The sequence below is a fragment of the Pocillopora verrucosa genome, chromosome 4 (assembly GCF_036669915.1).
Source record: "Pocillopora verrucosa isolate sample1 chromosome 4, ASM3666991v2, whole genome shotgun sequence".
Lineage (NCBI taxonomy): Eukaryota > Metazoa > Cnidaria > Anthozoa > Scleractinia > Pocilloporidae > Pocillopora > Pocillopora verrucosa.
In genome coordinates, this window is record NC_089315.1 from 23,563,869 (window position 1) to 23,579,524 (window position 15,656).

The 15,656-nt window shown below is 39.0% G+C and overlaps 1 protein-coding gene across 1 annotated transcript; it reads right to left on the reverse strand.

Annotated features, from left to right (window-relative positions):
- Positions 1-439: 439 nt before the first annotated feature.
- On the reverse strand, positions 440-10,041 carry LOC131774960 (thrombospondin-1-like). The gene is made up of 7 exons (XM_066165980.1): positions 9,885-10,041; positions 8,609-8,774; positions 4,673-4,858; positions 3,414-3,572; positions 2,505-2,678; positions 1,792-1,968; positions 440-1,425 (listed from the first exon to the last, which is right to left on the reverse strand). Exons 2-7 carry the CDS (start codon positions 8,673-8,675, stop codon positions 1,274-1,276), a joined length of 915 nt encoding a protein of 304 aa, XP_066022077.1. The 5' UTR covers positions 8,676-8,774; positions 9,885-10,041; the 3' UTR covers positions 440-1,273.
- Between the last annotated feature and the right edge of the window lie 5,615 nt (positions 10,042-15,656).

The window sequence follows — 15,656 nt, forward strand, 5'->3', positions numbered from 1 at the left end:
TCAAAGTTGAACTGTTATGAGGATCCTCCTTTTTAATCGATACCCAAAAGGCAAAACCGATCACGTTGAAGGATCGATGTTAGCTTAAAAAACAAACAAACAAAACAAAACAAACATCCAAAAAAACAATAAAACGATTAAAATCTTCTTCTTGGTGTCATCCGCACTCTCCTTGATTCTCCTTTCTAGCACCCTCCCCTCCCCCTTTTGACGGTAAAAGCTGAATCTTTCGGGCCCAGTCCGTTCTTTGAAAAAAACAATTGCCCTACTGAACCGTCTACGGCTTTCCCCTATGTGGTGATCAATAATTGTGTCGAGGGAAGGGGGAAGGGGGAACAATAGCCTCGTATAGATGCTCGGAACTGACATAACTAAACGAAAACAAGACAAACTGTTCGTAGCTATGTACAACTGATAACTAGAAGGAAATTATCACTAATTTGCCAAAATATTTTATTTATTTGAACTTCAAAAATGTAACCAGTAGGAACATGATTATACGAGGGAAACTCACGCAAACCTTATAAAAATAATTCAGTGAAGCTTATATCAAACTTCGTCAGAGACTGTAACGAGCTCCTGATTCCCGACTCCACTCGTATTCTGAAGATAGATAAAATCTTCGCCTTATTTGTAAACCTTAGTCAAATATTCTTAACTAAGTATTCTAGATATTCATATTTTTCTAACAACTTCTGACTATTAGACTCTTAGATGAATTCTTAAATTTCATAACTGTTATTACTTTGGATAAGTCGTTATTGCTCAATCAGTTCTGACCGAAAAAGTATCAAATTCACTAAAGTTTCAATGGCAAAGTAGAATTTATCGAGAAACTTGTACCATTTCCTTCAAAACGACAAAACATGGTGACAAAATCTCAGTCTCTGGTTACAAGTTAAAACATTTTGAAGACATCAAATGTTTGATTACTTTTCTGACAGATGTTGATATTTTTAGTCATAGTTTATATCTCTTCTAAAGAAAAAAAATAACTTAAGAAACTAAAACATTTTTAATCATCACCTCTACGTCTAACGCACTACTGCAAATCTTTTGCACCACTTGGTTGGCAAATTTTCAAGGAAAAAAAAACTCTGAATGACCCTTTGCTACGTCTTTGGCGGATCATCATCGGCGACTCTCCACCCCCTCCCTAATTTTTAAAAGCGTAACATTTTCATTATAAAATTATAAGAAAAGAAACGATCGCTTAACTACTCTATAAAGGAACTCTTGAGGACGTTTCCAACGTAGACGTAACATCTATCACTCATCGTAAGTCTTCATCATCGCTCCAGGCTCTCTTTCTCCTTCTACCACCTATCTCCCACCCGTCGTCTGCCCCAGACCCAGACCCCGCAGAGCCGGATCCTGATCCATCACCACTTTCCCAGCCATCTCCTGAACCGGATCCTGAGAATTCTGTAAAACATTAAAAACCAAGTTTGAGAACCGAAGAGGTAAGGACTTGTAAGCACCATCACCAACACAATACAGGAAGTACTCCATCTTGCCTGACACATCCTAATGGCGATGAGGTATTGGTCTTTATTTCTTGCCTAACGAGGGGGAGGGGAGGGGAAGGCTGTCGAAGGAGTTTGCTTGCGTCATAAGAAAACTTACCAGATTTCCAGATCCCCCCATAATGGTCTGAGGTATTCTGACGATGCCCTCCTCATTGGCAGTCAATAATCCAAAGTGACCCATAACTTAGGCTCATCAATAAATAAAATAAATAAATAAATAAACTAGGACTAACATTTATTATAATGTAATCTTCAAACAAACCTTCTCGGCATTTTTGTTCCCTGCAATGTTTTATATCAAGTCTTTCACTTTCTTTACACATTTGGCCACCATACTGAGGTTTTGGTGAGTCACACTTTCGCTCACGTTGTCTTGTTCCAATCCCACACGTCAAACTACATCCTGCCCATGCGCTCCAATCGCCCCAGCCCCCGTCAACTTAAAAACATAATCGATATAGTTCATTTAGATCTTAAGTTTTACCATTGATTTGCTGGTTCTCGAACTTAGATCTAGTCCCCAGGCCCTCGATACTACTCACTACAATCTCAGGGGCTCCCCCTACCTCATTGCAGTTGCCTTTGCCTGTGACCGAATACCTAACAAAATAAATTTTCTAATAGTGGTGCTAAACTATGGAACTCACGCCCTGAAGACATCCGATTGTACGAAACTTAATCATCTCTTCAAACAAAAATTAACACTTATACCTTCTCACCATCTTAGATTCACGTGATTATTTTTTAAACGTAGTGATTCGGATTTTAAATTCAGTATTTCTAACCATAGGTCCCTAACTGTGGAAATCAGCTCAGTTGACAGGCCAACCGTGTTTTACTTACTTACTAAGCGTTGACTCTTTCTTGTTTTTCACAGTCAATTAAACCTTCGAACCTTATCCCTGTAGCATCCAAAACCATGTGCTTGTTCTCAGTAGTTAACAAAACGACAAAATCAAAATCATTGAAACTCACTCGGGCATTTCTCTTGTTCCATACAAGGTCTTCCATCTTCCAGTTTCCCCTGACACTCTTTGCCATTAAACTGCGGAGGAGGATTGGTACAGGTCCTAGTTCGTATTTGTGTGCCATTCCTACAAGTCACCGAGCACCTTGTCCAGTTACCCCAGTCAGACCAACCACCATCGACTAAGAATGAAATAACAAAGGAAGGAAACCTGTAAACTCCCTTAAAAATTAGTGAAGGAAGTTAGAAAAAAAGAAAAACATCTAAAAAGGAAGGTGAGACGATGATCATGTGAAATTTCATCAGGGACCTCCATTGCCAGCCAGCAGGGTCGGGCGTCTTTGGAGGTGGTACGGATCAGTGTTGGTTTTGGTACCAATCGCTGCGCCATCATCTTTGATATGCGACAAATTAAATTATTCACAACCTTTTTTCTGCGAAATCAAATATTGTGGCGAAGAGATAAAAATACTTTCGCGCAAATGGCTACTTCATCATTACAATTACAAAGTATAACCTGATTGGCGATGGAGTGATGTTTTTGCACGAAATACTGAAAATATCACTAGTGAAATCGAATCCTCATAAACAAGCTCTGCGTCTCGGATAGAATTGATTGATCTTGAAAATAATTTTAATCGCAACGGAAACTTGAATACCGTGTCGATGGTTTGGTCGGTTCTTGTTGTAAACATAAGCAATATGTCTGTCTGTCTATCGGGCAGTTGATGTGTCTTTCTGTAGGTGTGCTTGTCAGCACTGCCTAACACATATACAAAGGGTGACATTTTGAGGTTTTCATTGCAAATTGATTAATTTTCAACATCAAACGAAAAGTGACAAAATTGTGATATTACCTGTCTCTCCCCTTCCCTAATAAATACTTGGAACCCTCCCACCCCTCCCTCAATACATACTTGGACAGGGTGGTGTATTGCAGCGTTTCCATTCCTCTCCAGATCCCTTACAGTTTGGCTTTCCCTTAGAGATGCATGTTCTGTTACGGACTTCAAATGAAGGACCACACGTCGCGTTGCATTTACTCCACGCATTCCAGGGTCCCCAGTAACTTGTTACTAAGAAAAATGATTTTAAACAATTCAAATTCATTCCTAAGAGATGACATTACTACCTTTACTCATTTTATGATCGTAAACTTCAGTTATCCAGTAAAAAGGCTAAGTACCGTATTTCCTCGAATAAGCACCCGTGTGTTAATTTGAAATTTCGGCTAAATTGGGGGGCACATGTCGGAAGGAGGGTGCTTAATCGAGACGAGCACTTATTTAGAAATTATTAACCCACGCTGATTATATTTGGTTGAAGCTTAAAAAGTTGCAGATAAAGTGGCAATAGATACAGTTTTTCCTTGTATCCCTACTATTTAAAAAATAGGGAAGTAGGGAGGGGAGCACCTATTCGAAGGGGGTGCTTGTTTGATATAATGGCCTTGGGAGTGGGTGCTTATTCGGGGGAGGGCGCTTATTAGACCGTGGGCGCTTATTCGAGGAAATACGGTATTCATTGGAGTCCACCCGAGCGTGGCGAGCTGTTACTTTGACATATTTTTTCAGTGGCCTAAATGTTCTTAATTTTAAACCTGGATTTCTGTAAAAAGTTTGCAGGACAAAGTTTGTATTTGTACATCGACGAAACATGCACGTACCATGGTACAACTCCGCTGTGCACCTGTGGTGCCAGTGTTGATGGTGACAAAAAACATTTCCAGAAACAGGACAAGAAGATTTGACAACAGCTGATGCAATCACACGTCACGAACTAGTCGCCTTCTCCATCAACGCTTTATTTTTGTTCCTCATCATATCTTTTTGGTTCCTCATCGTATTTCTTCGTTACTACACTCGCTAAAACTAGTCGTGATTATCGACCGTATAGTACCGCAACGTCCATTAAAATTAATGTTGTTGTTAAAAAAATCCCTTGTTATTGTCGCCAATTATTTTTTTTTTTAAATGGTGTGTCAAAACGTGTTAACGTCATAAAATGCCTGAAAAACAATTTCGAATTAAATCGTTTGCCGTTGGACGTTCGTCAGATAAAACCGGCCGTTTCGCGTGAAAAGAAAGCGTTTCCCAATTAATTCATTAAATGCACGCAGTTACAGCCTGTATTACTTCCATTTTCAAATATAGTTCCCAACTGAAGCCCAATTTACCTTTATTAGAAGTCTTACAAGGCTCACATCTTGTTCTGTCTTTTTTTTTAGAGCTCCATCCTCCGCCGCCATGTGAGCAACAATCGCCTTTCAGTTGCTTGAATACTTTCATTCTTTTCTTGCATTCTCCAGTTTTTTGGTTGTACCTCTGGAAACAAAATCCTTGCCCGGCAGGACGTTTTGCCTCTGCAATAAAGGGAAGTGAAACGTAATATATCGCATAACAACGGGATTAACTGAAGAGACGTTTACGGCAACAGTTTCATTTATTCTAACACTTGACTCAATCTACTCGGAAAATGCTCTCTCGTTCAACAGAAATGCAAACATCACTAAATTAGCCAATTATCAAGAGGATATCAACACATCCTCTTGCCAATTATCTAATGCGGAGTTTGTTTTCTTCCAAATTTACAATTTACGCCCCGTTCCTTTTTTTTTTTTTTTAAGAGGGTAAGTGGCGATTGTGAACGGGCTAATTTGCAAGTAGCAATCACAACCCAAATCAGGGCGTGAAATTGCGCCTGATACAGGCGCCAATGCGACTAAATTTTTCACTTGGGCGACCAAGTCTTGAAAATTAGTCGCCAAAATGGCGACCAGAATGTTTCATCACAACCTTACCGAGAGATATAGTGAATAAAAAAGATTTGCAAAGACAAATCCGCGGCAAACTTCCTCGTTAAGTTTGTTTCCAAAACTCAGCACACGCATCTTAATCGATAACCGGACACCATCTTGGATTTAGGTGAGCTTTAACGTTGTATATCATCCATCCTAGTGTCCACTTTGTAAAACGTTAGAGATCTTTTCCCTAAGTTAATTTTGGAGGGTCTATCTAGAACTTTGACAGCGTGAAAAAAGGTTTTGTTTGTCTTTGAAAATGGCCACCGACTTTTTTTGAATTGGCTACCACTTTGAAGAATTTAGGAGCCAAGTGGCTACCAGAAAAAAAAAATTAATTTCACGCCCTGCAAATTGTGTTCTGCTCCATTTCCGTTTGCTCTTCATTTCTCCTTCCCCTTAATTGCAACTATTAGACTGAATGCAACTGAATATAGGATAAATTAATAAAGGGGGTAAGTTTCTAAAGAAACTGTGGTACTACGTCGGTAGGAGAGTGAAGCAGGTAATTTAGTGTTAACAACTAGGTTGAAAACGTAAATTGGCCACCGTAAAGAGTAAAAAAGCTGACGTTTCGAGTGTTAGCCCTTCGTTAACCCTTTCGAGCGTTGCCCTTCAGCAATTGCTCTGACGAAGGGCTAACGCTCGAAAGTGAGCTTTTTTGCTCTTTACGGTGACCAATTTACGTTTTCAAACTAGTTGTTAACACTAAATTACCTGAATATAGGATACTAAAGGAACTGCTCATTTGTTTGAGGGTCTTGGGGAAGTTTATCTTTTTTTGCTTAGAGTCTCTGCTTGAAAAGTGGGTAATGAACTCGAGAGACACAAAACGTTTCTTCTGCCCTTGGTGCATTTTAAAACAAAAGAGCGCGAATTTAGAAAAGAGTATTTCGCCATCTTTTTTCGAGCCACCATGTTTAATTTGAATTTGTATGATTAGCTGAGTTACCCGCGCATTTTTAGTGACTTATTGGAAGAAAGACGCATAGATGACGTCATGATTAAGACTTTTTTTTGCTTCTTTCTCATATAAAACAAATCGATTCCATGTTGCCGTGGGTCTGTAAAGTGATAGATCACAGAAAACATCAAAACGTGGCAAAAACCTTGCAGGTAGGAGCTTGGGGAGGAGTGTCGAGAAGGCTCCCTTCCCTCCCACCCATACTCTGACCTATCCATCGTCATCCCCCTAAAGAATTTTATTTGTCTCCAAAGATTTCTGATAGCTATAGAGCTTTTAATGGTAAGAGTAATATGCCTGCAATCTCGATTAACTATAAGTGAGCTGAGATCAATCATCCAAAGATTACGTTTGAAATTTAAAAATAACTATGAGCGAATGAAAAATTGTATTATCTTGCAGCAATTTTCAATGTTAACTGCAGTTTTAGCCCGTCATAGTTAATGTTAAGTGTCCCAACTAAATTTTAAAGCCTTTGTATACCTTTTCAAGAGATCTACAAGCATTAAAAATATTTTGATAAGGTCGTCAGGCATTGTCAAGATTTCCGCGGATTACAAAATTAATCATCTTAATGATTTTAGGTCAAACAGGCACTGGCTTAACCTGAATTCCTAAATTTAACCATCCATGGCATTCCTACTTTAATCAATTGCTTTTTTGTTCACTTCCTCAGCTTTTGAGGCCGTGGTTGCGGCTGTAAAGTAACCGCTCGTGTTTTTAATTTCATTGGTCTTTTTTAACCGGGCGACTGTATAATAGCAAAGGGAAAGAGCAATTTAATACAAGGAAATGTAATAAAAGCACAAGTTATGTTTTTGCTGAAACGTGCCTCTGGCGTTAAGTCTTTTAAGGACTTATAAGTTCCTCTTTGCAATACAGGAACTTATCACTGTGTTTGCTGAATCAACAATGGCAAGAGAGAAGACAGCAGACATTCAATATTTTTGGCAAGAAACGTTGAAACTAAAAATATGTTAAAATAGATGCTTTGCGTCTTAATTCGTCCAGAAATTGATTTGTGAACGGAGATATGTCACGAGGCATTTAGAGTCCGAAAGAATTGGCCAAGAATGAAATGGAATCATTATGTTGACACACAAATTACTGTGGAAAAACAGCAACGAAGTGGATTGAATCAATAATAAAAACAATAATTGCAAAGACGAAAAACGAGATTCCTTAGATCCTCAAGAAGGACAAGCCATTGGCATTGTTACTTTAAGGTCGAGACCTCAATTCCTGAGTTAAATCGTTCCGGTTTGTTCCATGGCTACACAATTTTTGATGTGATACGCCAGCGTTCACCTTCAATTTTCCGATTTGGTAGTCGATGACAAGTAGTTACATGCACGGTGCATTAAGAAAAGCCAAAAATATGCTTCGTGTTCCGCGGTAAAAATAAGCAGTTCAGTGTACTATGATCATGAGGCAAAGCAGGTTTCCATTAAGTTTGTTTTAGCTACGAAATGCCCCAATTAAAAATACTAACTGATGACTCTCGCAAAAGGATCCAGTCCCTGTCAGGTACAGTGATCCCTGATGAGTAGAAAATTACTGAAAAAGGAGTTCAAGTTTTTCTGGAACCTTGCCGGTTGCTTGGGATGAATTTGATACCAGGGAATCTTTCTGGCAGAATAATACAATTGGCTAGCGGCCACGAATCGGTCCATTTCTGGACTTTATAATTGTTTAAGTCCCAGATCACCTTTTCTTCCTTTCGAGAAGGATATTTTATACAGCTAAATGAGCGAGCGAAATAGATTTATCTGCTTAATGAAAAACGTTTGTCGTTTGAAGAAAGCTTCGAGCTCATGAAAAGAAGACAGAATATGAAACTTTCTGCGAATGAGGAGGGGGGGGCTATCTGGCCTAAATCTTGATACGGGAGAGTGGGTGACAGTTTGAAAAAAATCAGTGTGCAATCCATTTTAGGACGAAGAAAAAAAACTTAGGGACCACAAACCCTGCAATAAGTCTGATGTGATAATAGGAAACCAGTTATAATTCTCAGAATTGAGAGCAAAGGGAAGGTATCGGAACGCGACGACAGAATGAGATCCTATTGAGGTTGGTGAAAGCAATCTTTATTCTAATATCGGCCCTCCAGAACCGGTATTATTTTTTGCGTTTTTCAGGCAAACAGAGGCAAGCGCGAGGCGAGCGCGAAGTGCAAGTCACACATAGATGAAAGGAAGAATTTTCATCGTTTCAACCGTCCGTCGGAAAAGGTCATTATGTACACCGTCCGATACAGGACTGTAATGTCTAAACCCCCCCCGGAAAATACCTTGCTCAAGGCGAAATTGAGACGACCCAGATTTATTAATTACGTTAAAGTTACATACCTGAAGTTTGGAGAAAGAAGCAGATACTCAGAGCTACCGCCGTCACCAAAACTACCAACTTGACCATTTTTTAATATAGCTTTGTCGCTTGTGGTGTAAATGTACTTGAGAGATTTGAGGGGCGAGCTGCAAACAGTTGCAGGGGAGATGAATCGATGAACCAAATCTGCAGCAAATTCAATTAAATGTTGACCCTTAGTGTTGAAATAAAGCTAATGAAATCTTAAACCTGATGATATGATGATAAGGGCCTTTACTGATTCAGTTGAATCGACAAATATCGGTACAGATACGCTGGATCGTTCAGTTCTTTGGCGAGCTGAACTTCGGTTATAAGTGTTTCCTTTTTTTTTCCCTTCTGTTGTTCGGCTGGACCATTATGCAATGCATTTTATTAATTGCACAATCAAGGTATAGTCCTAGGAGCAGGGAAAAATCTTAGTCCTCTACTTTTTATTGCCTTCAACTTTGATATCGGGCGATGGTAAAAGCAGGAAAATATGAAATTATTTATTGAGGAAATTAGATATTGAGGAAATTATAGTTCAAGTTCTAATCTTGCTGAAACCGGGCTCCAGTTTTAAGTTCCTCTTTGCCCTACAGGAACTCAAGTGCCTGTTAACGTAATTTGGTATGTTTACTGAACCAATAACGGCACTGAGAAGAAGGGCATGCTTAGAATGACTCAAGTTTTGATCATGCTAAAACCAAGCTCTTGTTCTAAGTTCCTCTTTGCCATACAGGAACTCAATTGCTTGTTAATGTAATTTACTATGTTTACTGAACCAACAACGTCACTGAGAAGATGGGCAGAATCTGAATACGCGCGAAAGAATCGTTAAAGACGCTAGCTGGATTGCCTTTTCGCCTAATAGGGGATTTGACTGCAAATTCTACCATATCTTTGTGTGAAGCAAAGCGAAAGATCATTGAATGCATCATTAAGTGAAATAAGTGTGCGTTAAAAGAGATAAAAGATTTCTGATGTTTTCTCGCGTGCTCCAGTGCTGACAAAGACAAAACAAAGGGTGATCTTTTTATGATGCCGAAGAAAATCTTCGCAGACATTACTGATTATTGTTGGAACTTTATGTGGCACGCGGTGAAAAACGCCAAACGCCAAACAGACATAGAAACGGCGCAGCTAGAAAAAAATTTCATGCTTATGACTTGAAATAACGGAAATAACAACGCTACCAACGGTGTACCGGTTACTTGTTAGCTAAATCGAACACAAGCTACTAGAATAATCAGGAGAAAGAGATTGACTACTCACTAAATTTCCCTTTGTGAGAGCGTTTCAGTCATAACAGATTTTCCTCAACAACTGAGCCTTCTATGATCCTTCAAAACGATTCATAGAGTGAGCGACGTCATTTTTACATCACATCCCGCTGTGCTGAAGCGTGTGAAGGGTCGAGATTTACATCCAATTGGACGATACCGAGGTCAGAAGCATGAAAGGAAATTCAATCTATTGTTTCCTACTCATCACCTCACTAACTAAGCAGAACCTACGCTTCAGCCGATCCGGGAAAAAAACCCTTGAACGTTTCTGAGATAGTAATGGAGTAATTCCTCAGTATGGCGGATATTTTGATCACGTCTCTCTGGGGCCACGCACGCTCATTGGTCGATGTCAGACTGTGAATTAGTCTATCCAGAGATAACAGGTTTATTTTGAGGTAATTCTAAAAATATCAATGAAAACAGACTTCAGTGCTAACCGATAAATCAAGAAGTACTAATACTTGTCAGACGGACTTTAAAACGTGCGCACTGCTACTCAGAGCTCGCTGCAAAAAACATTTCACTCATGTTAGTAGCCTTAAAAAATTTCCTCCTTCAGGCAATTCACCACGGGATAAAACATGTACTGAAAAAGGTCAAATAATAAAAATTTCTATTGTTTAAATACCGTGACCAAGTGCCAACTTCCTTCGGTTTTATCTATCAATTAAAAATGGCATTTAAATCTTTCACCACTAAATCGTTTAGGATTCCTCTTAGGTATTCCCCTGAGGAACTCAGCAAGGATTAAAGGAATAGAAATGTGTTAAATTTTATCTACAAAAGTTCAGTCTCCTTCAATCAGAGTAATTGTTTCAAGGCGTTCATTTTTACTTTGGGTTAAGTGGATCTAATCGTTAGTGGTTGAATTCCGAGTAAAAAAAAAATATTTCTTCAACTCTTGTCAGATCCTTGCTAGACCGTGGGACCATCTGCTTAACTCATCGACTACAACCATTGTTCGATACATTTTTCATCGGAATCTTTCAAAACACACTTCATTCGATAATGTGGACGATACTCGCACAAACGGTTTCCAGACGTGGGGAGGTGGGTACTCCAACTAAATTTGTGGCCATAGCCGGTGTCGGAAATAACAAACAAGCTATCAAAAAGATTTGTGCACAGTTTTACGGGGCATGTAGTAAAATATGTAAATAAAAGACTTCATGTCAAGCAAACATTAGCCCAAGTTTCAAGTTTTCATCCTCTTATTTACTGCAAGAATAACCTGTCCAGTCGTGCCTTAGACATCTCTACCAAGCGGATCCCAAATTAAAATTAGACTGATTTGTTGCGTGAAACCTATATTGAGCTGAATACTTTAAAGGAGAAAATCAAGTTTCGTTTCATCCGATTTAAGTTTAAATTGACGTATCGTCTTCATCTTCAAAGCGTTTATTCGGAGAAATAAGCTGATGTTATTTCATTTACCTGAAAGGGGAAAATTCCTAAGGTTTCCGATTACTCGCTCCGTTCTTAACTTTGTGGATTTTGACATTAAACTACCATGAAACAATTTTGTGGAACTATTTAAAGCGGACGCCAGCAAGAGTTCTGTTGTTATTTAATAAGAACATGAACCATTGGAGCTTGTTACAACTTAAGAACAAAGGGAGAAAATCTTACTCCACTCCCAATGGTAACCCCGTCGTTTTCAAAATTTTTCTCTCTTCCCTTCCTGTTCGCTCGCCGGGCGAAAGAAGAACTTTCCTCAGTACGCACGTTTTAGGCCTCGAGGTCAAGTATCAACTGAAGTTCCTAGAAGCATCATTTACGTGTCAGCAATCAGGGTTCTTCTTGTCTTGGCCCTCAGCCAAATCTTTTGAAGGATTTAGTTCCTCATCCCCAGTCTAAAAACCTTCAAGTAAGGTGTAATGAGCTGAACAATAAAACTGCCTTCCATTCAGGCACATAAATGGATAACTGCCATACATGTTACTTTTTATTTAAAATCTTCCCATCGCATATGATGTAAACAGTCGTGAATATCTGATAACTGCACTTTTCATCGTTTAATTATGTTCGTACGCATGCGATTAGGTTAAGCGTGTTGTGTTACCGAATATGCCTAGCTCATGTGAAATGAAATCGGCCAGTACACTGTGGGTACCTTTACGAGTGAATTTCCCGTTTAGATTAGATATTTAAATTGAATTAAAACAGTAATTAATTTAGTGTTATGGCTAAGGTAACAACCCTGAGTCACAGGAAGGGCAAAAATGAAAACATTTCCTTTAACGCTTGTTTTTCCTATATATAATATATATACCTTTGTACATAACAAAATGGGGAATTTTTTATCAAGAAGAAGGCCGTAGTCATGCGATCATTCTATCAATTCGAAGCTTCGACGATTTCCCCACGGGGAACCCCCCGGGCATTTGAAGTTTTAAAAAATTAGTTAAATCAGATTCCCTTCCTCCCCCGGGTAAAAATTCCGTTCAAATGCCCGCTCAAGCACAATTTTTGTGCGATCAACGAATGTTGTAGAATTTAGCGAAATCGTGTATTAGTTTTTGATGCCGCTGTTTGCTATGTGAAAATCTTCTTGGAAGCCATTTTCTCACGAAAGCGGACTCTTCTTTTTAACTCCTTTCTACTTAAAATTAAAATTTGTGTATTGCGCTGATTCAAATTCCTTAACCCTGGGGCACGAACGACAGTCAAATGCCCGTAAGTCAGACCGGGAGGAACTCTGAAGCTTCGAATTGATCAGCGCATAAATTTAGATCAACTTTCAGACGTAGGAATAAACGTAAAGAACTGCCTAACGTACATATCGATTCAGTATATTAATATTTATGCTTCCCGTTATTTCTAGTTTGCCAAGTAAGCTTTTAGTATGATCGGATTATTCTGATCTTCTTTGCATAGTTCTTAGAATTTAGCCGACCGGCGCCAAGGGAATTAAAGTATTTAGTACCTTGAGCTATGAACGTCATTGCTCGATTTTGTATCATTAACAAAAAGATTCTATATTTCCGCGCGTCTGTTCAAGAATAGATCACAGAGATGACGTCAAAATGTGATAAGAGCAAAAAAAAGTGGCACGCGAGGCGCAGCAACATGACAGAGTGCTGGGGGACCTACCTTCCTAAAGGGCCTTTTTTCGTATCGTGGCCTCGTTGCTTCATGTGTCGAAACTGAGACGAGCCCCAGCACGTTTTTTGGTAGCAAATGTTTTGCTATCTGATGACAACTTTTAAGGAAAGTAAATTATAAAATAGTATCCCGTCTAGTAGTCCTTGTGCGTCAGCATGGAGTGTACGTCTGGGGAGAATTGCAGCAGGAAGCATAAATAGTGTGAGTGGAATTTATATTAAATTGAAACATAAGCAGAGGTATCATATCAATTTTTACCCCTGAGTGACATGTGCGTCTGGTGTAGAAGGGAATTTCGTCAGTGACATGATGTTGCCAAGGTGTTGCTTGATGGTCTTAGCCCTTTAAACCCTAAGATCAGTATCCATATTCTCTATACTCTTCTCTATACATTTCCCTTGGTACTGACCAGGAGAATTTATTTAACAATCAAAGTTTCTAAGGTTGGTAATCATTTCCTTTATTATTACCATCAATTACCATGATCTTTAATTAAAGGTTCAAAAGTGATTACTGTAAGGAGAAATTAGATGTTGGTCACTCTTACGGTTTTAAGGGTTAAAACAGGTTTGCAGCCAAGAAAAGGCAGAATCATACAGGCACAGCTCTGCTACTACCTATGAATTAATATACTTGCATGGAGAGTTCCACTGTGGAGTATTTTAGCCTCTAAAATTGAGATAGAACCTAAACTACTTCAAACAAAATTATTCAGCATGGGTCATAGTCATCCATTTCAAATTTTACAAACTTAGAATAACAAAAAGATCGAAAAATTGCTGTCAATTGGGGCTGTAGATCTTTCAAAAAGGACTTCAGAAAGCCATGATGGTGACGGCAACGAGAACGCAGCCAAACATAAGATCTTATGTCCAAAACCATAACGAAACACCTGCGTTTTAGAACTTTGCACATTTCTTAACCATCCTGTGCAGAACAAAAAAGTAAAATTATCAACTTTTACGTCCTATCAGCGAAAAACCTCGACAGCAACCCAGTCACGTTTTTATTTTGAACTCAGCACTACATTCAATAGTTATGCTAAGTGAAGATGTCGTACCGTTAGAAACAGTTAACGCATCGAGCTATTGGTGATACTAATGCTCGAGGAAAACAAATAACGTTTTTCAAAAACAACATGTACGTCCAAATGGTTAGTTACATCGCCCCAGGTATACCGAAATGAAAACAGCTCATTATTGTTCGAGTCTCACTAATTCTTCGTGGAAGGTAATAGCCCATAGTCATTATTCCACCAACAGTTCATCGAAGAAACATCTAAATATCCGTAAGACTTAATCGATGCAGAACAGACTGAAAATACCGAGTCTTCGTCACGATGTCTTTAGTCAGCTTTGTGCTCAGGGCTGTGCTACAAGTAGTTAGACATGACTTTCTTCATCCAAGACGGTCAGTTGAGCAACAAGTGTGGAGGAGCTATAAAGACTGAAGCAAGCCCTAATTAAGCTCCAACACTCATCACGAAGAAAGAAAACTTTTTTTATTTAATGAATAAACCTTTGAAAAGAGCAGAATTTATGAGTCGATTTAGAAGTCTTCTTTGGCCGTAATAACGGCCGCCATACTCACGTGCCCGCAAATATGTATGAGACATATCATATTCGATTTTTTTTATATCCAATGACAGTAGAACCCTTGGGTAGGACAAGTGTACGAAATAAAACCACTTAGCAGGGAAATTAAATTCGTATGTACGGTAATAAGTCCAGTACGATTTTAGCATGAGCAGTAACATTCAATACTATTGTACTATTGACATAAAAGCGTTCTCTTTCTATGAGAAGCGGGGGGGGAGGGGGCTTGATGGGGTCGCATTTTCGCGTCTGGATTGAGAAGAATGTGCCTGTATTTTCAATAGAGTTACCTTGAATGGGGTCGTTCATTTTCAGGATTTTGGGGGTATATCCTGGAAAGTGAAGTGTTCTGCATTCAGTTTAAGAAATGTGTCAATGAATTTAAAGATGACCTACTTAGAAGGCTCTACAAGGTAGATGCATCGCCAAAAATGAAATTTTCCCAAAATTGATTATGATGGGGTACAAATTGGCCGTTGAATGGACTGTAGAAGGTCAGGAGTGCTGAAAGACCAAGGCACATACACAACAAAAAGTGACCCAAGTAATCCACCCCGGAGCAACCGGAATGAAAGTAAACTTCAATGGGCTGTTGCGAGGAGTTAATATTTATCCAGCTTGAATACACCAGCTAAACATGGTACCTAAGATCATTCTGCGCCCTTTGCGTGACATTTACACATGCAGAAACCGTTGTGTTATAAAATATGACGACGACTAGGCTCCCATAGATGGGAGTGCCCTTGGAAGGTATTTATTTGGTAGTAAGATCAGATTGCTATGACGTGATCAAGAAAATGATTGGGGGGAAATAGGGATCAAGACTGGGTTACATGTCAGGTAAAAAAAAACTAATAACAAGAAAAACAGAGAAGAAATAAAAGAAAACGCGAAAAGTGGAATTATTGACAAGAAGACATACCTCGTTCCAGGTTTGTTGTGCGTATACGCAGAAAATCGCATTTCAACCCTGACCGCAAGAGACGCCTCTTAGGTTAATTTAAACAGGACATTTTTAAAGAATTTGAACGCTCGAAACGAACATAACTTAGTTTCCT